The sequence below is a fragment of the Balearica regulorum genome, chromosome 16, assembly GCF_011004875.1.
Source record: "Balearica regulorum gibbericeps isolate bBalReg1 chromosome 16, bBalReg1.pri, whole genome shotgun sequence".
Lineage (NCBI taxonomy): Eukaryota > Metazoa > Chordata > Aves > Gruiformes > Gruidae > Balearica > Balearica regulorum.
In genome coordinates, this window is record NC_046199.1 from 9,523,198 (window position 1) to 9,546,549 (window position 23,352).

At 39.5% G+C, this 23,352-nt stretch overlaps 1 protein-coding gene across 5 annotated transcripts in view; it reads right to left on the reverse strand.

Moving 5' to 3' along the window:
* ZBTB46 (zinc finger and BTB domain containing 46) overlaps positions 1-23,352 on the reverse strand; it is a 56,391-nt gene that overhangs the window by 12,426 nt on the left and 20,613 nt on the right. For 3 of the 5 annotated variants that reach the window (XM_075769116.1, XM_075769118.1, XM_075769117.1), the window contains one exon: positions 8,935-9,216. In XM_075769116.1, coding sequence (XP_075625231.1) covers positions 8,935-9,216 — 282 coding nt within the window. Of the gene's footprint in view, positions 1-1,171; positions 1,484-1,574; positions 1,627-2,816; positions 2,990-8,934; positions 9,217-23,352 lie in introns of all 5 variants that reach the window. The other 2 variants (XM_075769114.1, XM_075769115.1) reach the window with 1 other exon arrangement.

Sequence of the window (23,352 nt, forward strand, 5' to 3'; positions counted from 1 at the left end):
CATGTAAATATATAGCAAGAGACACAGAAATATTTAATCTTTTAAAAAAATAAATTAATTCCATGTAATAAAATAAGAATTACAGTAAGCCTTCTACCCTCCAGTAACAACCATTACTACGTGCACCCTAGATTACAATTAGATCTTCCATGTAAAGCCTCCTCTCCTCAGTTTCAACAACATACATTCAGTCTGGCTAACTTAACTACATTATATAAAAGAAATGAGCCAGAAAAATTTGCAGAATTCCTGAAAACCACAGCTATACTCCAGCATATCTTTTAAAAGGCCTTAAAAGTACTCAAACATAGTATCAGTAAAATATATAAGCCTTGCAACAACTTTCAAGGCCAAATACTACACCCTGATGCACATATGAACAAGCAGCATGTTTTCATGGAAGACCAGACTTTTATAAACAGCTTAAAGCACTGGCTTACTCAGCCCTGTCACAGCTCCTTATCTCAAGCTGAAAAACCCTGAAATGCCCAAATTGTCTAATGGACAAACCACTAGACCAGAACTCAGAAGACTGAATTCTATTATTAATTCTATTGCTAACATGCTCAACAAGCTGAGGTATGTTATTTTCCCAGGGAATACGAGGAAGACATCACCATTTCTTTTATAAAGCACTTTGAGATCTACTGATTAAAAAAAAGTTTAAGGTAGTATAAGCACACAGTATGATCACACCAATAAAATAGCCAAAGCGCCCATTACACGGACTGACAAAAGTTACCTTCGCACAAAAATTGCACTGTGGCTGCAGTTACACAGTATCTGGAACCAACACATTATCAACCTGACCAGCTTTGGGGAGTTACTCTATTATATTACACCTGCAGTACGTTTATTTGTAGCACGAGAACAATGGAACAATTTGCTTTTCCTAATTTAAAAGAAGTGTCTCATATACGCAACAGTAGCTACGCATCCTCAGGATCCTCATTTTGACCTACACTGTCCAAAAGCTCAAACCCGCCCAGCTGGGCAGAGCCCAGGTAACACGCTTTCACGTGGTTAGTGAGGTTCTTCTGTGTACCGAAGCCCTTGCCACAGAAGAGACACACAAAAGTACGCTCGTTCGAGTGCACAGACATAAGATGCCGGTTTAAGTCTGTCTTGTCTCGAAACAGCTTGGCACAGTTAGGACACTGCATCTTCTTACAGTTGAAGTGGATGGTCTTTTCATGCCGATCCATGTTCGATTTCAGAGTGAAGCTCGCGGGACATTTGGAGCACTGGAAGCGGGCGAGCTGGCCGGGAGGCACACTGTCAGCAAGGCCAGGCCGGGAGCAGTCAACCAAGTCGAAGGGGAGAAGCATGGAGAAAGCATGTTCGTGAATGTGCTCCTTCAGCTCTTCTGCACACTGGAAAACCCTCCTGCAGAAACCACAGGTCAGCCTCTTGGCTAGGGCTGAATCCAGGAACACGCCATCAGTGGTTACGTCCATGTCTTCAGATCTCGAGAAACTTGCATCTAAAATAGAAATACACATGCACACGTACAAATCAGTGTCTTCTGGTATAAAATAATGATAGTTTAAACAAATATTTTTCTCTCTACTTACCTGAATCAGAGTTATCAAACTGCCAAAGTGCTAAAAATCCATCATAAGTGGCCTGCAAATGAAAAGTGTACTAAGTTAAGGCAAGCATTTACAAGAACACATCTTTGCAGCTAGTGCTCAGACTCTCATCTTATCATCGCCTTTACCCCTTAAGGGAGGCTCATCGATTGACTTGGCAATCCTATTTGCCTTTACAAAGCTTTCACTGTCAAAGCAGCTAAGTTAACTGGGCCATATTTTGCAAGACTTGCTGTTTAGACAGTAATCAACATGCCTGTTTAGGTCCTGGTAACTGCTCAGTTTTCCGTCTCGCTAAACATCTGTAGCTCCCACTTGGGCCAATGGGAAATGCTGGATAGAAAATGTCTAGCAGATACAACAGAACTGGAAAATTTTCCTTTAGTCCTTCTAGCTTCTTTTTCTTTCCACATAGAAAAGCCCACAGAAAACAAACACCTTCTGGGCAGTTCCCTTTATGCAATACTCTCTGGCATTACTGATCCAAATTATAAATAAAAGCCGAATATTTTTTTTTTCCATAAAGCATTTGCAGTATGCCAGCGTGTGGCAGATGGCAACCCTCTATGAGGCAGAGGCATGATGCAGCCTGGGCAGGTCTGCTGGAGACCGGGCAGGCAGCTACCAGCCGTTCCTACCAGTTCACTTTGCTCTGAGGTGATGGCAAAGGAAAAAAATCTGTGTTTCCACCCGTTAATTTAATGGAACTAAAGTCTCATTAAAAAATATTAAGAAATGTCACAGGAAGCTATGGATTTTATGTCAAATTCCTGACTCCTGTAATACAGGAAGCCAGCCTGCTTCTATCTGAATTTAAGACAGTCACAAGAAATCCAAATGCAAAACACCAGAAGTGGGCACTGGGCAGCTGGGGTCTCAGCTATCTTTATGCCGTTATGGTACTCTTGTATGCAATGCTTTCCAAACAAAGCTATTTACAATAAAAAGGACATGTATAATTTAAAAAAACAAATACAGTTTTTTGAATGCAAATTCTGTTGAGGTAAGGCAGAAAGGATAAAATTAGGACAGCACCAGCCCTGACCTCATCAGACTTCCAGTTTTAAAATAACCTATATTTAAGGGGGAGGAAGAAAAAACCAAAAGCTAACAGATCAAAGTATAAGGTATTACAGTCTTTCAAAGTACTCCTAACTGGGGAGAATTTGATTAAACAGATACTTTTGCATTTAAATTTCTTTGCATTTTTCCCCACAATCTTACCTGGGTTGAGGAAGGCACCTCTCCTTTTATCATGGTTTCTGGTGACATTTCACCAGAAGAGCAGATCTCAGGGGGGCTCTGAGTGGCAAGGTGTGATGAAGGCAGCGGGGGAGATGGTGCTTCCACTTTGCCATCACATTCGCCCCTTGAACGATTCGAGTTGGTGCCAGGCCCTGGGGAACACAGGAAACGAATCTCACCCACGTGAACTAGCACCAGCTGGTGGTTTTAAAAAAGGCCTCGCAAAGGCAGCGCACCAGCACTCGCAGCTTATCTTCTGTCAGTGGGAGGGAATGCAGCAGGACAGTGATGCCAGGCTTTATTTTTTGTTTGCTTGTTTTTTTAAAACCAGCCTCCCCACCCAAAATGCCTTGTCTGTGCGTGATGTATGTCGTGGAGTTATATCGCACGGCACGGTCACTAAAGAGTCCGTCGGGAGAAAGCAGCACAAACATCCAGAGCAATTGCGTTTCTGAAAGACACCTCTCGGAGAAGCACCATTTCAAACACATACATTTCAATCTTTAAGTAACATACACACAAACTTCATTCTACTACTAATTTTCTTGAAAATGTATGTCAGAGCTTCAGATCTGACTGTGGTGTTTTATTTAATATAGTAGTGTCAGTCCTCGATCTCAAAGTGCTTTACAAAAGATGGGAAAAATTATTCCTTTCATTCTACAGCTAGCAAGCATGGAAGTTCAAATATTTGTACAAAACTATTTGATTATACCTGACAGTCGTTACATTCTAAAAAAATTACCGTAGTTAAGAAGGAAAACATTATTTGTCTGGCTGAAGCAGAATCGTACCCTCTCACCTACACTGCAGCAATAGCCAAATGGTAAACAATATTCCAGAAACTGCACTGATAATCAATGACCAATCTAAATACAAATACAGACTGTGTAATCAAGATCAGCATACATTACAAGTTGTTAAACAAACTTCAACAAACACCTTGACTGAATAGTGGAATGACATACTGAGCAGGTTGTTATTTTTGAAAAGCAAGCAGGCAAAATCAGAACCAAATATGGCATAAAAGTAAACAAATTCATATTTAAAGCACTCTGTGCCCTGAAGGCTTTTTTATTTCTAGCACAAAAGAGTCTGATTGAAACCTTTACGGATATAAAACACACACTCTTTAATGCAACTACAAATAACAAGTCAAAGTTTATACTATGTCCAAATACAATGCACTGTGATCTGGGTCACAACAAAGCATTCGAGTGAAACCACACAAAGGTTTCTAAACGCGAACAATCCCAAATCCAATTTTTTTTATCAGCTATCAAAGGAAATTCTGCTCTTGTGCCACAGGCTGGATGTTTGATTTACCTTCCTCTGCTTTGATCGCAGATTGAAATCTTTCACAACTTAGTTAACTCTATTCAAGTGCAATAACAGTACTTCAAGTTTTCATTCTGGTGGTGCTCATCTATTGCTGGCATAATTTAAAGGCAGGACAACAAAAATGCTAAAACCCTATAAATTCAAGGCAGGAAAAAACGGAGGGGGAAGTGAATTCGTCAGTACTTCCTGTTACAAAGTGTTACCAGGAATCCAGCTTTCCAGGTCCATAGCAGAACTCCTGCCTAGATAGCCACACGTTCCTTTCCCCCCCCCCGAACATCCCAAACCGATTCAAACCGCCCTGTTTACACTGAAGCTACACACTGCGACCATCCACCATTTAGAGGCTTCTCTGGGTTGCGCTTCCTTAAACAAATGGTATTTTAGCATACAGTAAAGATAAGCCAGTGGGGGCCGGCTTGATTAATTCTTTATTAGCACCTCTACAGAGTTACATGTGTTCCTAAGAAACTAGGCGCTTCTGAAGGCAAAAGTTAAGGCTAATGAACGAGCAATGAAATAGAGTAAGGAGAAACAATAAACTCAATCATCCAACACGAGCCACAGAGATGTGCAACACAACAAAGTACAAAGATGATTTTAAAACCAGTAATTAGTATTTATTTGGTTTCAGGAACTGCAAGTAACACAAGAAGAGAAATCCACAAAAATGACCCATACTTTGTACGTGAGAACGCAAACAGCACCTGAATTTACGTTTTGTGCCATTCTGACTAGTACTGCAAGAAAACTTTTTCCCTCCTAAATTTGTATTGAAATTAATTTTAATGTAAAGTATTTTAACTTCTAAATCAGAAATCAAAAGCACTTTCCTTCAGTCAGCTTTGCATACAGAAGATGATGCACTGGTTTAGCAGTATTTATAGGAATATAGTATTCTCTGACAGCTGCACAGTAAACTATTGTGGAAAAGAGAAAGGCAAAGGTTATTATATCTCATTTAAAATTGCATCCGTTCTCCCCTCAATATTCATTTACCATGTACGAAAATTCCACACCAAACTGAGTACCTTTAACTCCCTCTTGGGAAAGTTGACCACTGTGTAAAATGTATTCCTTTAACATCCAGTGCAAGTATAAATTATTGGCTCCAATGAACCACTAACTAAAAATAACATATTAGCTGGTTTGCCCCAAAGAAAAGGGCTCTGTGTACCATGTAATCACTTGGACAGGGAGCTTCATAGGAATTGCTTCTATAAACAGTTTCAGTTGCAACAGGGTAAACAGGAAAAGCCAAACTTAGACATATAAAAAAGTATGCAATGTACTATTCTGAAAATGTGGAAGAGTTGCCCTTTAAAGGTGGTCAGTCACCCCAAAATCTGAAAGTTTTCTGACTTTTTTTTTTTTAAATGAGAAAACAAGGATGTAAACTACCCAACTCATTTTCTAATGAATATTAAAATTCTAATTCTCTTGATTACACTTGACGAAACCAACTAAAACCATTCAACTAAAGCCTTTGAGACTTTTGTAGATGTGGTGTAACCGTATGGAACAACGCTACCAAAGTTCAGTATCGTAAATGAAATAAATCCCACATTATTAAACCAAAGAGCTCAGTAGAACAGCACTGCTGAAGCTGGAAATCGGCAAAGAATAACCCGCTTTAACAGACAAACCACGAAAACATATAAAGATGAGGAAAACTGAACCTCTTAATATTGTCTTATCTGACAGGCATCCCCAACACCACACTACCCAGGTTCAATAACTAATGGTACCCAAGGTGACCTCAAGGTTACCCATGAATAACTGACACTTTTTTCCTGCAAAACCCACAGGTCCTTTAGGTTTCTGACAAGCATATGAACACCGTAAATCTTGATCATGCACCATGAACGTCATAAATTCTAAGAGCCCTTCAGCTGCAGGTTATCTGGTGACTGAGTTACCCCAATGGCAAGATAGTTAAATTTTCCCTTCTGATTTTAAATTAGTTTAAACTGGTTAACTTAAAAAATGCTGTATCTATGTTTGACTACATTGTAGTGAAACAACATCCCCCTCCACATCCTGGACTTCATTTTCCATCAGCAGAACGTTAAGTAATTTCACACGTCATACAATCATTACAATCTACGATGAATTGGGACAAAAAGAACATGGGGTAAAATGAAAAGCTTGGAGTATCCTCTATTAACTTTTACAACAGTATGAACTATGCAGAAAATTAAAACTTGTAACATATGCAGTAACTTGAAGAGTAATATCCCCTTTAGAAATGGCTCATCAGAATTTTAAATATGCATAATATACTCTTTGGTTCTGTCTACCTCCATTAAGTCTTTTCCTCCAGAAAAGAAAAATAAACATGAACACTGCTCCTGGAGTCAGTTACTCACTGTATGACTTTGTAAGAGAATACGAAGACAATTCGGTGATAGCAGTTGATATTAAAAAAAGTGAAGTGTGTTTTTTAAACTCAAGAAAGATTGATCACTTAAAAATCTTGAAAATGGTGCAGTTCCTTTTCAAATCACATAGAAGAAAACTACAACACACTGTGATGGTTTTGGTTTTAAAAAATAAAAAAAAATAATATTCACTGTGCTCCTGCCTACTCCCCCACAAAGCTCTTTTTTTTTTTTTTTTAATATAACCCAGGACTTAAAATGACTCAACATCCTCAAATTGTGTTTGAAGAAAGATGTGAAAAACACCTACAAAGCTACCACCAACCTAGACCATGCTTTTAGATCTCCAGAATCTTAACACTTGCTTTACTGTCGTTTTATACGCCGAAAATTCTCATTAAATTTGATGTCCTATTGTATTCAGTAATGACCACTTAACAAGCAAGTGAGTCTTATATCAGAATATCTTTTTCAAGTGATTAAAATAAATCGATACCTGTGAATCTGAGTAAGATGAAAGAAAAATATGTCCCTTAACTCCCTGCTTCTGTAAAAATCCTCTTACCAGGCCATAGCCACATCCACCTACTGGTGTGAGAGCTGCAGACCAAGTGAGCCATCTTCTTTTTGTCTTAGGCAATTCACTTTGCTTCCACAAAGATGAGATAATTGAAGCTTAGCTGAATGAAATTCAAGTAATAGTGAGAGGATTGGAAAACAGGGGACCTCAAATACAGGCTGAAGGACCTCCTCAGTCATCGTACCCCTCAATGAGCTATGATTTACCCCCTTTTCTAAATCTATCAAGCTTTATTTTAAACCCATGCCTGTTCCCAAACCCCACTTCTCAGCTGGTTAGGCAATCTCTAATTTCTAGCCCAAATTTATGACTGCCTTATGCTCATTTGTCTTTACGCCAAGTGGTCCTTCAGCGTTCAAGTAAAATCTAAAATCCCCCAACCTAGAGAAGGATGATGGATAGAGGGAAGCCCCATCATTATTCCAATTTATCATGACAGAAGATGAAACCACTGATTTCACCTGTCACAAGTCACAGATTTAGACTCGCGGTGCATAAATCACCCCTGCAGCCATGCATTGATCCACACTCCCACCCGTGCTGGTGCCAGCTGAGGGCACTCTTCTCACTGCACACAAGCCCAGCGATTAAACTGCTACAGAGGATCTTTGCTATTTCATTGCAACGAAGGGATTTTCAACCCAGGAGCCTAGTTTGAACCATCTAAATCTGATTTAACTGGAGATCATTCAGTAAGCAAACTACTGTGGAAGAAATAAGAACATTGCACTGGCAATTCCCCCCAAACATTTAAGCTGCAGAATAAGGTAAAAAAAAATAATAATTTTTTTTCCTCTCTAAACTTACATTTTTTAAAAAATAATTCTTCTATTCAAACATGAGAAGCGAAAAGAGATACTAAGACTGACATTGCGTTGTGCAGTTATTTCCTTTTATCATACAACTCAAGTGACCATTAAAAGTTACCTATCTTTTGCCATTGAGGAAGGTAAAAATAAAGTAAAACAATAGATAGCTTAAGTGAACTTTTCATTCTATTTAATTGGTTGATTTTCACAGTATAGATTAAAATAAACCTTTTCTGCTGGAAACTAACATGTAGTATTCAGAAAGCCACTGCTTGCTCTATTTTATGTCACAAATGATATCCCCATCTTCTGAGAGTATTATTAAAACACAGCACTAATATTTTTTCTTTGTGCACTAGAAAAATCAAGCTATTTTGTACTTTCTTCATGGCAATCATAAAAGCATGCTGAAAAATAAGCTGTCTGCACATAATCATACACATCAGCAGTCTCCAACAGATCACCAGTAGGAAAACATTTGTTTCCATGCCGAGTATAATGAAACAATCAGTAGCTGCTCATTACTTAGAAAGAGGTCTAAAAGTAAACAGCAAGAAGTAGAGATCATGCGATCTACAAAATCACAACAGTTTCTACAGACACCGGAGCAACAGTCAAGCCTTTCAACATTAGTCAATTTTGGATTCAAAAACCTCTGCAGCTACTTCTTTTACCATAAGCACTCAAACACTTTGTATTCTGTTTGTAAGTACCACTTTGCAAACAAGTAGAAGAGAAGTTTGAGGACAAGTGCTACATATGCATACACTAAATACTTCCTGCCATGGCTTCAGCAGTTAACATTAAAGTTGGATCAATACCAGACACAGGTTTCCAAATTTTAGGGAAAGTGCGATTAGGCAGGACTTAAAACTGGATATAAACATATCAGTAGTAATAAACAAGACAGTGACCTGTACTTTCTTCTCACTAAAGATTTCACTTAAAGCGTCAGTAAACAAAAAAATATAAAAACACAAACTTACGAGAGAGAGAATGTGTGCCTTTGGGTAGGTACTCAAACAGCAGAGAACTATCCTCTCCCAGCATGTCGGCTTTCAGAGACAGCAAACTGTTCTTACTCATGAGAGCCGCGCGCAGGTTGGCGACGGTGGCAGCCTGGAGAGCATCCTCCTTCTCCGGAGTCAGGGGCTGAGAGATGTAGCTGGCTTCCCCACCGATGAGGGCTTCGTCAACGTTTGCGTAGGGGTCCGATCGCTCTACTCTGCTGTCAGAGCTGCTGGGCTCTGTTACTGTCACATCAGCACCTGCGTGACAAAAGATGCTGTCAGAGATGCAAACAAATTCCTGAGATGTGGCACACCGACTACGCATGCCCATCTAAACACGGGTCCAAATAACTGAGAATCAGGAATTTATCATGACCTATTTTGGCCTTATTGTCAACCTTTCACATGTCTTGATCCCCTTTTCCGAAAGTCTGAAGATGAACTTGGCCATTCAGAGGCTCGATGGAAAGCATGCCCACCTCACAGCTGGGGGATTTCTGTTCTTCCAGCCTGTGCCCCTCACTGCTGCCCCATCAACGAGTCTGAACTTCAGTACCATGCACTAAGAAGGCAGGGCAGAGAGATGTGTACAACCCCCCCCACAACCAGTAACTGGATAAAACTTTATTTTATTTACTTTAAATTAAGATTTCAGGATAGTCTGCTAGTACTGAAATTACTTTCAATCACTGAAGTTCTGTCTTTTTCCATACTTTAACTCCGGTAGTCCAAATTTTCCTTCTTTCATTTCTTCCTCATGATGAAGGTTTTGAAAAATCAAGTAACAAACAGCCTGTAATAGTGGACTGCTAATTAGTATAAATTCCTTGGGGTCGTTTATTTGAAAAATACACAGTAATCAGTGGTTCCCAGCATGTATCACAGGGTAGATTTTATATAAAGTGATACAGTTGAAAACAAACAAACAAACAAACCCCCACAGATTAGCCATCTTGCAACAGGTAGCTACTAAGAAACTGTATAGAAATGTAACAGACTATTAACAAAAACATCAGTCGACCCAAACAAAAATGAAAAAGTTATGGTAAGGTCAATTCCTCCCTGCCAAAACACCGTTTACTTTTGTGGTTTTGGGAGGTCTAGTTAAAGAGTGTCTCTGAACTTTGTCTCTCTTATAGTCTTAAATAATTTGTGTATTTTTTACGTAAACGAAAGTGACTCTTCTCTCTACTCTTCACACAAAACAAAAAATTATCTACAAATGTGGTGTTACTCCATTTATAAAGTGCTTAAAACTAATTGCAATTACCTAATCCAGAATCTGCAGCCGCAGAACACAGCTGATGTGCTCAAACCCCAGTTGAGTATCTGGCAAACAGGGCTAAAGCTTCTCAACAAACCGATGCCTTTGTAGCATTTCTACTATCAAGATGTAGAAGGAAAAAGTCCAAAGAGAAGACACTGATAGTGAGTGATCAGATGGAAAAAGAAGCTGGTTTTCAGATCCTGAACATTTTATTGCCTCCTAGTTCAAAATAGGTTGGAAACTACTTAATGCAAGAGGCAGCTATTTCAGTAATACCAACGGTGGTGTTACACGTACGAAATGAACACTTACAAATCTACCTCGTGCTTCTCAGAGCAAGGAATTCAGGTGGTGTCCATGTACCTCACAGCAACAAACTTACTTCCGTACAGAAGGTTTCAGAGCAGCAAAGCTCCCAAGGAGGGAAGAGGAGCGTGGCACACCCACACTTGGTTGTAGCATTCAACAGTTTCAAACCAGGGCAAGACATCAATCTACATAGCCTTATTAAAAAATGCTAACAAGGACATTGGTACAGTGCCTACCTTCTGTAACCTGGAAAAGTGCTAAAGGAAGATCATTATTTTTATCTCCATTTTACAGGTGGTACCCGTTGGAGAAAGACACAGTGACTTGCTCAAGGTGTCCAGCCTGTGGAGCCAGGATCAGGCAGTGAATGGTTCAGATGCACTTTATCAAGCTGTACCGTACTGCCAAGTACTTCTTGCTGTTAACTTTTTCCACTTCTTTTTAAAAAACCAAAAAGCCTCAAAGCAAACAATAAGGGAAAAACCAATCATCAGCAGAGCACTCCTACACCCCAGCGATGTAAGGAATCCCCAAGGCTGGGGGCTACAAACACAGCAACTACGTGAAAGAGCACAGATGCTCTCTTTAAATCAAACCATTTCCCCCTGCCTCTATCTGTGTTTTGCTTGTATAATCTCATATGATCAGTTTATTAAACCTTAGCCAAGCAGCATTCAATTGCTTTGAATTTTAACATATTTTGTTATCTGTTACTGAGCAAGCGGTTAACAGGTCTATACATTTTTCTAGATAATAATGAAGTTTGCTTTAAACATTGCTGCATAAAGGGAAATTACAAGAGTTTGTAACAGCTGTTTTTTTAAAAGGTGTCGAGGAAAGTAAATTTAAACTGGCAATGTAACAGACAGCTTTATCAAATCAAAGCCATGATAATGCTGCTATTCCTCTGCTCCTCACCGCCTACACAGCAAACCACAGCAAATAACTTGGGCCAGAGAGGGTGTTTGTCAACAAAACAGTGTTGCCAAATAACCGGGCAGGCAGTAAATCACCTTGTCTTTTCTCCCATCCTTTTTCATAGCCAATTACAGATGCTGATTGACAGCTGCCAGAATCTGTTGCTGCCTACTGCACATAAACACTAATTGCTAAAACACACGCAGATTAATTGTAACCACAACAAGACATTAAATGTTCCTCAAAAGCCAAGATTGGAGACAGACAGCGAAATAGAAGCTTTGGAGCTTCCAGTATTTATAGCTGATGTAACCTAATCAAATACACATTAAGGCAAAATAAATATCCACTTAGTCACATAAGTACTAAAATACTCTCAATACACCAAAACCCAAAAATACATGAAGTTCCTCTTCACGGTGCCTCCAAAACCACTTCTCTCTCTTCTCTAGTATACAGCTTCTTTTAACAAGATTTACCCAAAGAATTATATGAATCAAAAGTATCCGTCACTGCCCAGTAATCTAAACTGTTTACTACAGTGCTTCACCCGGACGTAAACCAAGCTTTAGTAAATGAGTTTCTATTTTGCAATTATTCGAGGCAGCAGGTCACGTGGCGGCCTGAGAGCTCCATCCAACTCCTCCATATCTCATTTTTCACACTGCTGAGACAGTCCCTGCAACTGCAGATTCCAGGCACCGTGCGCAGGAAATCCCAATCGGAGCAGGAAGCTAAACACGGGATTACTGCTGCTCTAAAAAACTGAGCTCGTTAGTCTCTTCAGCAAATAATTATTTTGCAGTTATTCTATTACACCAGCCTACTTTCCAAAACACAGAAGCTTTAGAAAAGCTTTATTAGTTTGTTGGCTTGGATGAATATTTTTAGTGTTATTTTTTTATTTTCAAATAAAACACAGGGCCTTTTTTTTTTTTTTTTTTTTTTTTTTTTTTTACAATTTGGGCAACAGTATTTCCATGCGTCTCAAACTCTGAAAGCAACATTTAACTGGTAAAGTTCTTATTTACACATGAAAGCCTAATGTAAAAGGAATATAGAAAGCCTGATGATGAGCACCTTCTCACAGAGATCACACAACCCAGCTGAGCATGGCACAAGAAAACACACTTCACTCCCAACCACGCTGACCAGGCAGGCTGTAACAGATCTACAAACAGGAGTAAAGCTCATACCAGTATAACATCCCCAGCGCACACAGGGTGGCTACTGTGCAGACCTTTACACTCGGGCAGAACAAAACTGAACTGTATGCTTGCTCTGCAAGGGAAGGACGGCCGCAGGAAACTCCCTTGCTTTGCTACACTATGCAGAGTCCAAATCCAGATCAGAAATCTCATTTATCAGCAGGCATGCCACTACTACCATAAAAAAAACCAAGTTACTTGAAAGTCATATAAACTGAGCTCCTGTCACAAACCCAGCCATGAGAAAACCAAGTTGTACTAGTCAAAAAAAAGTATCAAGTACTACAGACATCTGCCAGCCCCTTGGAAAGGGCTATCGCAGAAATAAAGGTGATGCAACTTACTATTCGAATGAAATGTTAACGTGATTGATTGTTTTCCAAGATCTAGGAGAAAATTGACAGTAAAAAGCATTAAACCTAGTCCAACAACTGAAAAATACACATGCCATCTCAGAAAAACCAAGGAAAACCTTCTCCATTTTAAAAAATTCATTTGAGTACCTTAACTAATTACTTTCATACACAATTTTTTTCTTGTATTTCTCCTCCCTGCTTCAGTGATTTTTCCTCGTTACAGCTTAAACTCAGCTGTTACCACACTATCACCTCAGCGTCTGCTTCTCTCACACCGCTTATTTCTTGTTTGTATTCTCAATGAACCCCCAGTGGTACTTTCTGTTGTTTCCCAGACTCCGAATGCTATTATTCTCTTTCATGATTTTTTTTTTTTAATAATTTTTTCCTCTTTCAACTTTTATTCCTCCTCTCTCATACATATAGTTGAACATCATCTAGAAATCTGTAGCTGGAGGACTAAACCCATGAGAGAGAAAGGTGTGAATAAAAGCCATACGAGATTAGATCTGCTGCTGGAAAATTCAAAAGCAGAAACAAACTCTTCCCCAAGGACTAAAGACAACATTTTGCCACTTTGCTATTCCTCAATATTGCTCTTTTCATTACAGTCTCAAGGTAAGAGGAGATCCAAGAAGTCTGTCATCTTCTCTTCAAAGTCCCCTTCCGTTTGGCAGAAACACAAAGCAGTAGTGCTTCTCCCTCGGTCTTAAGAGTTTCCAGGATGATGAGGTCGCATGACACCATCGTCAAGCGACTGCCTACCTAATAAAGGTGACCCAACCACCAGCGAGGTGGGGAAGTCAGCCAGCAAACAGGACAGTCCTTGAATGGAGTGCAACAGTATTTGGCTTATCATTTACATTCAAATCTTTAAGCCAGTTTCTGTTAAGTTTTCTCTGTCACTCAGGCAAATTTCAGGAAGCTTTCGGGAGCCCCTCCAACCTCTCCTCAAGTCCCCCCAAAATTAGTGCTTTTTCACACAGCATGAGTCATTCCTCCAAGCACACCCTTTTGAACAGGAGGTTACCACCTAGAGTAAACTCACTGGATCTTTTATAAGCCCCCACAACCTCCAGAGACAACAGCAAGTCAAGCCACCTCTCATCACAAAAAGTATCCTTACCCCTTCTGCATAGCTCATCCCATTGCATGGCTCCAGTATCTGTTTTGGCAGAACTTAAGACTGTCAGTGCATCAGCAGAACGAACGCCATCGTCCTGCTGGTTTCACCAGCATCCTTTCAACCCGACATCAGTAACACCGTCAACTAAACCCAGCCAAAGTCTTTGGCTGCCTGCATTTTGTGGACACTTGCCAAAGCTAGGGGTGACAGCAAGATCCCACAACTATCTGGAGCTAATTAAAGAAACACTGGATAATCTTATATCCTACTCTTATTTATAAAGCACACTTGACTGTCATAAACAACAGAATCCCCAGCTAAGTCCACCAAATACTTTCCCTCCTGTAGGCAAACATGAAGCAGGGCTGGCAGGTCACACCGCTCATCTTCTCTTCAACACATGTAAGAAAAAAGCACACAAAAACCCGCAGCAAAGTTTATAGAGGGAGAGAATATTCTCTCTTCACATAAGTTAAGGTGGAAAGGCGAAGGGGAGGGAAGACAAAGTTTCAGGTACATGAGCCCTGCTGTCAGAAACAGAAAGGCAAGCATCAACGAAAATACAGTTCGAAAAAAACAGCAGCTGAAGTTATGTCTTAAGTGGTGTCACCGACAGCCAGCCAGCGAGTAGTTATCCCAACTTGTGGCAGCGTTACTGCTGTATTACCTGGATCCATTTTTAAGAATCGTAGAATAAATTAGGTTGAAAGTGACTTCAGGGCTACTTTTAGAGTTAGATCCCATTGCTCAGGTATTTGTACAGCCAAAAATATCTGCAGAGAGAGAGATAAAGCAACTTCTCCGGGCCCCTCCTCCATCATTTGACCACTCTGTGAAGAATTTCCTCCTTTTACCCCGTAAGAATTTCCCTTGCTGTAACTGGTCTCTGTTACCTCTCATCCTTTCTCCATACACATATGAGAGGGGACTGGCTCTGGACAATCCATCCACCTTCTTCCTCTTCTTCAAGATTAAACTAAGCTGTCTCAGCCTCTCCTCATACACAACATCTTGATGGCCTCGTTTGGGCTTGCTCAGGCTTGCCAAAGTCTTTCTTGTCCTGGAGATCCTCAAACTCCATCTTGTAATCCAAACGCGGTCTCACCTTCCTTGACACGCTGGGTACACTCTTCATAAGTCAATCGAGCACGCAGCCAGCCTTCGCTGCTGCAAGGGCACGCAGACCCCTCTTCAGCTCGTTACTCACCAGAACACATTTTCTGCAAAGCTGTTTTCTCACTCCTCGGCTGCCAACCCATACCGGTGCTTGGAGTTATTCTGTCCCACACACAGGACTTCACATTTGTCTTTGTTGAATTCATGCTGTTTCTGGCACTGCTGTCTTCCAGCAAATCATTCCTCCCAGTCTGGTGTCATCTAATAACTTGCTGAGGGTTCACTCCATCCCATGTCCAAGTTGTTAATGACCAAAGTAAACAGCCTTGGTCCTGGAAGCTGCCTGTGATGGATACAGGCATTGCGCTTTCTGGGGCAGTTGTTTAGGATCTCCTGCAAGCAGCTGGGTAACTTTTAGCGTGGTGGAAAATGTAATTTTTTTTGTTTATAACATGACAAGAACAAAGGGCAGAGGGCTGTGAGGGAAGAGGTCCCAACATTAGCAACTTCTCCCACCCCAAATGCTCATTCCTGCATCCTCCCCTGCTACTCCTTCAGTTGTACCAAGACTACATGTATAGTTATGAGGTGAACTTGAGACAGGAACTAATATGTTAAAAATAAAACCGCTTTATTAAAAAAAGTTATTTTTAAACCCAGATCAGTTCCCCAATCCGGTTCACTACATGGTTGTACAGACATTTTCACCGGAACAACTGCAGCAGAACGTGGGGGTGCAATTAAGTACCAAGGGAAAGTGGGAGCCACTTAAACGCAGTTTTTCTTTCAAGAACACCATCAAATTGTGACCTGAGCCGAATTCTTCTGGAAAAAACTTGGTGAAGTCAAAGACTTAATTTTCTGAGGTTCTTCTGCCTATACATGTCAAGTATCTACACAGATCTGCATGGCAGTAGTTTTCATCTAAAATTTCAGGGATGATGTTTCTTGTACAAGTTTAGGAAGATTTGGCTTGATCTCCTTATGTGCAAAATCTGTAACTCATTTTTAAACTCACAGGAAAAAAAAAGTTTTCATTTCCTAGTGTTTTTTCTTGGGAATAAAGAAAAAAAAAAAAAAGGAGCGCCCGGGCTGGTAGAAAAATGACAATCTTTTACGAGCTGCTAAAAATATCCCTGAAGTTTGTATTTCAGATACCCCCCTCCTTTCTAACGGAAATCCTTCAAAAGCGTTTCACAACTTACTATTTGTCAAGCAAATCCCAGCATTCTCACATACTGTAATATTTACACAGAGAAGTGATGCCATGAACTATATTGGTTTTGATTAACACTATTTTATAAACATAATAGTATACACATGGATATAATAAATGTGCGTGGCATCCAAAATAAACTCCAATTTCATAACTCAGGAAACTATCAGGTAAACATATTTAACCACAACATATATGATCATTAAAAACCTTTAAGTTAGACTGCAAGATATCTTAAGCGAATTCTTATGGAACCAAAATCGTAGTCTCCTTCAGGCTGTGCTTTCCTACCCCTCTTCTTCCAGGTTTGAGTCCTACTACAGCTTTTCAATTGTGATTTAAAGCAGGGTGACCTGGGACACTGTCTTGCACTGTCACGATTTGAGTCGTTGGGAAAAACCACCCCGCACAAAACTGCACATTTCCAAAGCCGTTTGTTTCTGGAGGGTTCAGGAGGAGTCCATGCCAACTGAAAGTCAGCATTCATCATACAGGCTTGAATATAATTTTCAAGCCTACAGCCACAGGATGTTCACCATATATGTATTAGCAACACTAACAGAAACCTTCTCCTCCATACTACTAGGATGGTATTTCTAAAATAAGACAGGTTTGTTCTACACAAACATGACCTCATTTTATCTTAATACTTCTGCAGTGGTATTCTAAAAGCACAAGCATATCTGCATCTTTGATTTCCTCAAAACACTAGTAAGTGTACAAATATCAATTGGAAAATTCCCTCCATTCCGCCAGGTATCTGGAAAAAAAAAATTAATCAATTTTATCTCTTTCCTGTAATATTTGTTTTTCTAACATTGAATCAAATTCTGACGGTATTTTTCTGTGGTCTGTGTCAGCAAAAGAAGTTCCTGGCCCCAAACCCAGTTGCTTGTTGCCACTCTCCCACCGCCTGTTAGTGACCTCAAATGTTCGTAGGGCTAGAGAGTAAACCCAGTCAACCAACCGATGTTCCCCCAAACAAGATACAACAAAAGACCCAAATCCAGGGCGTTAAAATCCCAAATCCAGGGAAACAGTTAAAACTATTGTAAATTGGAATCATAAAGTGGTCCTTGCAGGGGCAGGAATGACAGCCACACTGGTTTTTTTTCACTAAATATGCACAGTAACTGCAAACAGACTATCACTTTAAAAATACTAAGGTTGACTGTAAGCTTTACCTCTTTTTCTAAGTCTCCAAGCTCACACAGAAAAAGGATTGATACTATTCTCTGCTGCTCCTCAGTACAGAGGCAGCCTCTTGCTGCACATCTGCACATGAACAGACACAAACATGAAGGGACAGAAATATAACATTCAAGTATCACATTAAATATGAACACTAGTATTCATGATATGACAGGATACTCAGTTATAACCTTTGAAAATCCTTGAGAACAAACATTTACCTTTTGAAACAACTGCCTGTAAAAAATGTTAAAACATTAAAAAACCCGAACTAAACAAACAAACAACTGAGACCAATACAGCAAAGTCAGTTTTTGGGTTTGATTCCTAAACACGACATGTAAAGAATTAATTCCTACTATGTTTTAATGCAAAAGCAACACTTCAAATAGGAAAGTGAAAGTCCTGAATAGTGATGATTGCCAAGTAGGATCAGAATTTTTTTATAATTCTAAAACCTTCTTGATTTCTCACTTGTAATTTCAGTAAAGATACAAAAAAGGGTAAAAAAACCCCTGTTTGTAAAAGTTGAAATCTCTCTAAAGATGAGCCCAGTGTAACCTTGGCACAAGGAATAAATAAAATAGTGAGAAGGGCACTCAAGAGAGGGGAAGTGCCTCTGATGTCTGGAGTTAAAGCAGATTAACAGAATCAAGGCTGTTACCATAGGGAGGAGGAAGAGGAGAAGGAGGAGGGTGGCTTTGGAGCCTGGGGAAAATGGAATGCAGGGTGGGGAAAGGAAACAGACACTGAGCTTTGAGCTAAAGCTGGTTTAGGGTGGAACCATTTTAAAGCCAGGGTGTAGCCAGGGAGTAAGTGTCTGGGTTAAAAGCAATGATTTTCATTTCCAGACTTGAAAACAACCTGACCTAACCCTTTAATAACAGAAACTCAAAAAAGTTATTCCTGCAAAGATTGCCCCCTAATAATTTCATTAGCCTGAAACTGTGGCGATATGGAGAACCTGAATTATTCACTGAGCACTGTGACATTTCTGCAAAATTCAGCATATGGACACAGAGGTCAGGGTATTGTGTTTTGGGTTTTTTGTTTGCTTGGGTTTGCATTTTGCTGCAACTAGCAGCTATCTCCATGCAGTAAACTTCATGCACATGAAGAGAGCATCAAAGATGGTCTAGAAACCTGGGCAGCTCTGTAAGACAGAGGAATGCAGAACATGGGCTAAGCTGATTTCAGCGCTAAGAAAGAATTCTGGGGGTGGCATTAGAGCACAAATCTGTAACCCCTCCAGGTCTGGCTGAGAAAGAAAGCCTGGCATCGCCAACTACCACTGCTTAAGGCGCCAAAATATCTCCCCAATAAAAACATCATTAAAACCCCCTCAATCATAGAAAAGAAAAATTTAATACCTTGCACCTAACTACAACTTCATGGAAAGTAGATGGAAAAATGCAGTAATTAACTTAATTTTCCAAGTGGCAGGCAATTTATTATTTATTACCTACTCCCAAAAATACTCCAACATCTTTCCAATAAGCTGAACATTTTGATCCAAAAATGTCTATCCTCCTTAAAAAGTGATCTTTCCAAAATTGAGCATAAAAGAATGATCTAAATAATAAACTAACAGTAGGAAACTATGAAAATTTGAGCCCTTGTTGTTTTAGGACATCAGATATTAATTTGACAACTGAAATTTTAACCAGCCTAGTTTTCATTCATGGCTGTAACAAATACTTAGACATCTGCCTTAAGTTTTTACATTGCAACCAGAACTCAGACTACGGCAGATGGATTGGAGACTCCATCTCTTCAAAGCAAAATCCATTTAAAGGAAGTGTAAATGACTCTATTCTGTCCCACTGATTTTTTTCAGCTGCCACGCCACGCAGATCATTTCAACGCTGCATGCTTTCAGTCTACTTACTAAGACTTCCCTTAGCATCTCCTTCAATAAATTTATTTTTGTCCCATAAAAATAGACAATTTACCAATGTATCTTTATTTTAGATAAGATGAATAGTGAATATCAAGTATGTGATACTACATCTCACAAAAAATACACTTTTCATGCACTTTCTGAGCAGCAGAGAAAGAAGTTTTGTAAAGGTCGGAGTAGATGGCTCAACCTGCCACTAACGGGAGCCAGGCAAGGCAGAACAGCACGTGGGAGCACCAGTACTGACTGTGCAGCTGCAATTCAACCTGGAGCAAGAGGTTTTTAATACTGGGCTGCAAAAGTTAAAAAGAAGAGTGAAGAATGACTGTACAGGGGAGAGTTAGTCTCAGTAAGGTTTATCCATCTCTAGTGGGAATAGGTGGGCAGAAAATCCTAAAAAAATCAATTAATTCATTGTGCTTTAATGCTCAACAGGTATTCCTGGTACAGACACATTCTGGTTTAACCTTGCTCCCTCATCTCTTCAGCCTGTCTCAGATACTGCCTTTACTACACCAAACTCAGGCTCTTTGTTCTCAGAACTCATTCTCAGTTCTCTTTTTCCATTATCCCTCTTCCTGCTCTTATACTCTTCTCTCCTATACCACGCTACCCCTCGTTTGCTTTCCCTCTCTCTATTCCATGTTGGTATAACCCTTCACACCAAATAGCGCCTGTCGCCGATTGCAAAGCCCCATTCTTTCTGAACTCATTTGCACTGCATTTTCTCTAATTCTTCATTAATATTAATCTTCAGTGCTAGCCTGCAGATCTTTTTTTTTTCTCTCTCACTCTCTCTTTTAAACACAAGCTGTTCAGGACAGGTAAATTGATTATTTATAAATCATTACATGAAGCTGGAAGTATTATAGAGGTTTTGCAGAAACAAAAAAATCTTAGAGTTCCTTAAACACCTGAATCCTGAATACAAACACCATGCTCAATTTTTTCCTCTTCTCATTATGCCACACCTCTAATTCCACTACTTGGACTAATATGTATGCCAAAATCACAACAGAGACAATGGAATTTTCACTGTTTTTTAAAAAATAATAATAATTTTTAAAAAATCAAGAAAAGATTTGAAGATTTGCATTGAAAAGGTGAAAGAGTTACAGGAAGCTTGCTGAGGAAAAGACTTTTTTTCAAGAATAAAATCATCCTATATTAACTCAATCTACACATTCACCCACCTGTACTCAGGTCCAGAGACCTCACCTGCACAAAATGAGCCAAGAGTTCATGTAGACAGAGCTCTTTCTTGCCTCCCTCCAAAGCCTTCCGAAACGTAAGCTCACTATATGATCCAACTGTTAAGCATCTGTGCTCGCCAACAACTCCTGTGATCATAATTTGCTCTCTAGAAACCAAGACAGAAAAAGGGATAGAAAAAGGCTGACGACACCGGCTGTCTCCAGTTATCGCAGCCAGCCAGTAGCACAACTGCCTACAGCAAGCACTGAAATCAGATTGTGTCATTGGAAAATTATGAGCTTGAACGTCTCCTCACTGCGAGGGAGGAAACTTGTGCAAAATTAAAGATTTGGATAGGAAAATATTAGAGGAACTTGGAACTCTGCAAAGTCAGAAGGATATAGTGAAGTCCTGTCCATCCTTCCCACAAAGGTCACTACTCTGGGCTTACTTAAGTCCTGAAGCCTTTATTACAGAATGCAATAATTTCACTACATGTAACCACAGTGAAGCAAAAAGTTCCCAAACTGTAGCATCTTTAAAAATGACTGTTCTGTTTGGAAAATAATTAGCTTAATTTCACAGTCAATTGGCACACAAGAATTCACTCACAGTTTTATGGTGCAAACGCTCAGAAGATGTGTGGGAGTATTTCCTTAGAAATAAATTCCTGAATCATAACTACTATGCTTGAACTAACACATTAATAAAACCATCAATAAATTCTTCAAAAGACATCCTCCAAGTGACAGTTTTCCATTATATGAAGAGGCAAAACAAGCAACACTTTGCTAGCTTAACAGCTCTTCTAGTGAAGATAACCATCCTCTTCGGCGAGAACTCTTTAAATACCACCCGATCCCGTAGTCCATGCACTCAGGACATGCAATCCTGTAAAAACTTTACAGCAATGTTACAGGAACAGAAACCTAAGGAAAATGAAGATGCTCAAGGCACAAGACTACTTCTGAATTTTGTAAGGGTCTAGATATTAATACTAACAAATAGCAATATGTTTCTTTAGAAAATCTGCAAAATTCAAGAAAAAAAAGCTTAAAATAAAAGGCAGACCTGGTATTTTGGCAAGTCTGTGGAGGAAATTCTTCTTGGCTCAGTCACGAAGAAAGTTGTTATTTATAAAAGCTCATCCTTCAGTTTACTTTGGAGAATTGCTGTTCCAAGTTAATGTGGCTTGGGGAGGAAAATGTATAAGAAAGTTTCATGCAAGGAATGACAGACTGACATCCTGAACAACCCAAACAGGATGAGAAAGAAAAAAACCTACTGTGTTTTATGCTAAACAGAGAATCCAAATTAATAAATGGAAACTACCATGAAAAAATGGTCGTCTTCAAGCTTTGTGCTTGACTACACTACCCTGTAGAAACTGAGAGCTTAATCACATTCACAGTCTAGCATCTCAACTTAGTTTGCATTCTTTTGCACATCCTATTTGATTATTCTTTCTTCAATGAAGAAGATGCACTCTTCATGGCAGACATTATGAATCTCTTGCTTCTGTTGCTATTTCCATGATGTTAGATTACCATTAATAAGAATACTCCAGACACTCCTTTTTATTTTAATCCATAGCACAATCAAATTGAAAGACTCTCAGCAACACCCCACCAGCATCCGGAAAAGAATCAACTAATTTGGAAAGAGTTTTCTTACCCTTTCAATTAAAAAGAAAACCCACCCCAAATTGTATCTTTTTGAGGCCCCATTGATTCACATTAAAGTACAGTCTATTTGTGTATTTGGGACACTGTAGCACACCCTGCCTATATTGGTAAGAACGTCTTTCCCACAGAAAGAAGCACCACTACCAAGTGTGAACGAGCAGTTAGTTGTTTTAAAAGTAAAGTTTCAGTGACTGCAATGTGCTTCTTTGTAATATAACAAAGTAAGCAATCCGGTATAATACAGGAGTAGGAGAGTATTTTTAATCTGTGATGTATACTGCCCCAAATAATCAAGGAATTAAGAGTGATGCAATGGTTACTTGTAAAATCCACCTTCCAAAATGTTGCTTGCATGTTGCTGAAACGCAACGCTGCTTGCAAGCAAGACCAACTGAATATCTTGCACAATTTCAGGAGAAAGATACTAACACTGAACTTTTTAGATGGACTCTCCTACATCAGCTTTTGCATTGCCAGAAGTATAGAGGCATTTGCAAATGGTACCCAAATTATCTCGCAGTGAGGGCTTTTAGACTTAACAAGCAGCATCTTAAAATAACTGAATAGATCAGAAAAGTGAATGAGCCTCAAAGAACAGAGAGTTCTATGTAACTTTTTTCTTCTTAGCTACTTATGAAAGAACATTCAACACCCATTTCCTCAGCAAAGGAGTACCTTTTCATCTTAGCTATGAACAATACAGATAGGGACATTTCTAAATAAATGAGGTAAAGAAAGAGCCCTAGACTATGAAGTCTGTGTTAAAGAATGAAGCCTGACACTACTAAATCAAAGACAACTTCAAGCTGAAATTTAAACACATCCCAAATACTCATTACAGAGTGCAGACACCCGCCATTATCCATTTTCACGCAAGAGAATAAATTTTTTTTCATGCACAGGAGCTA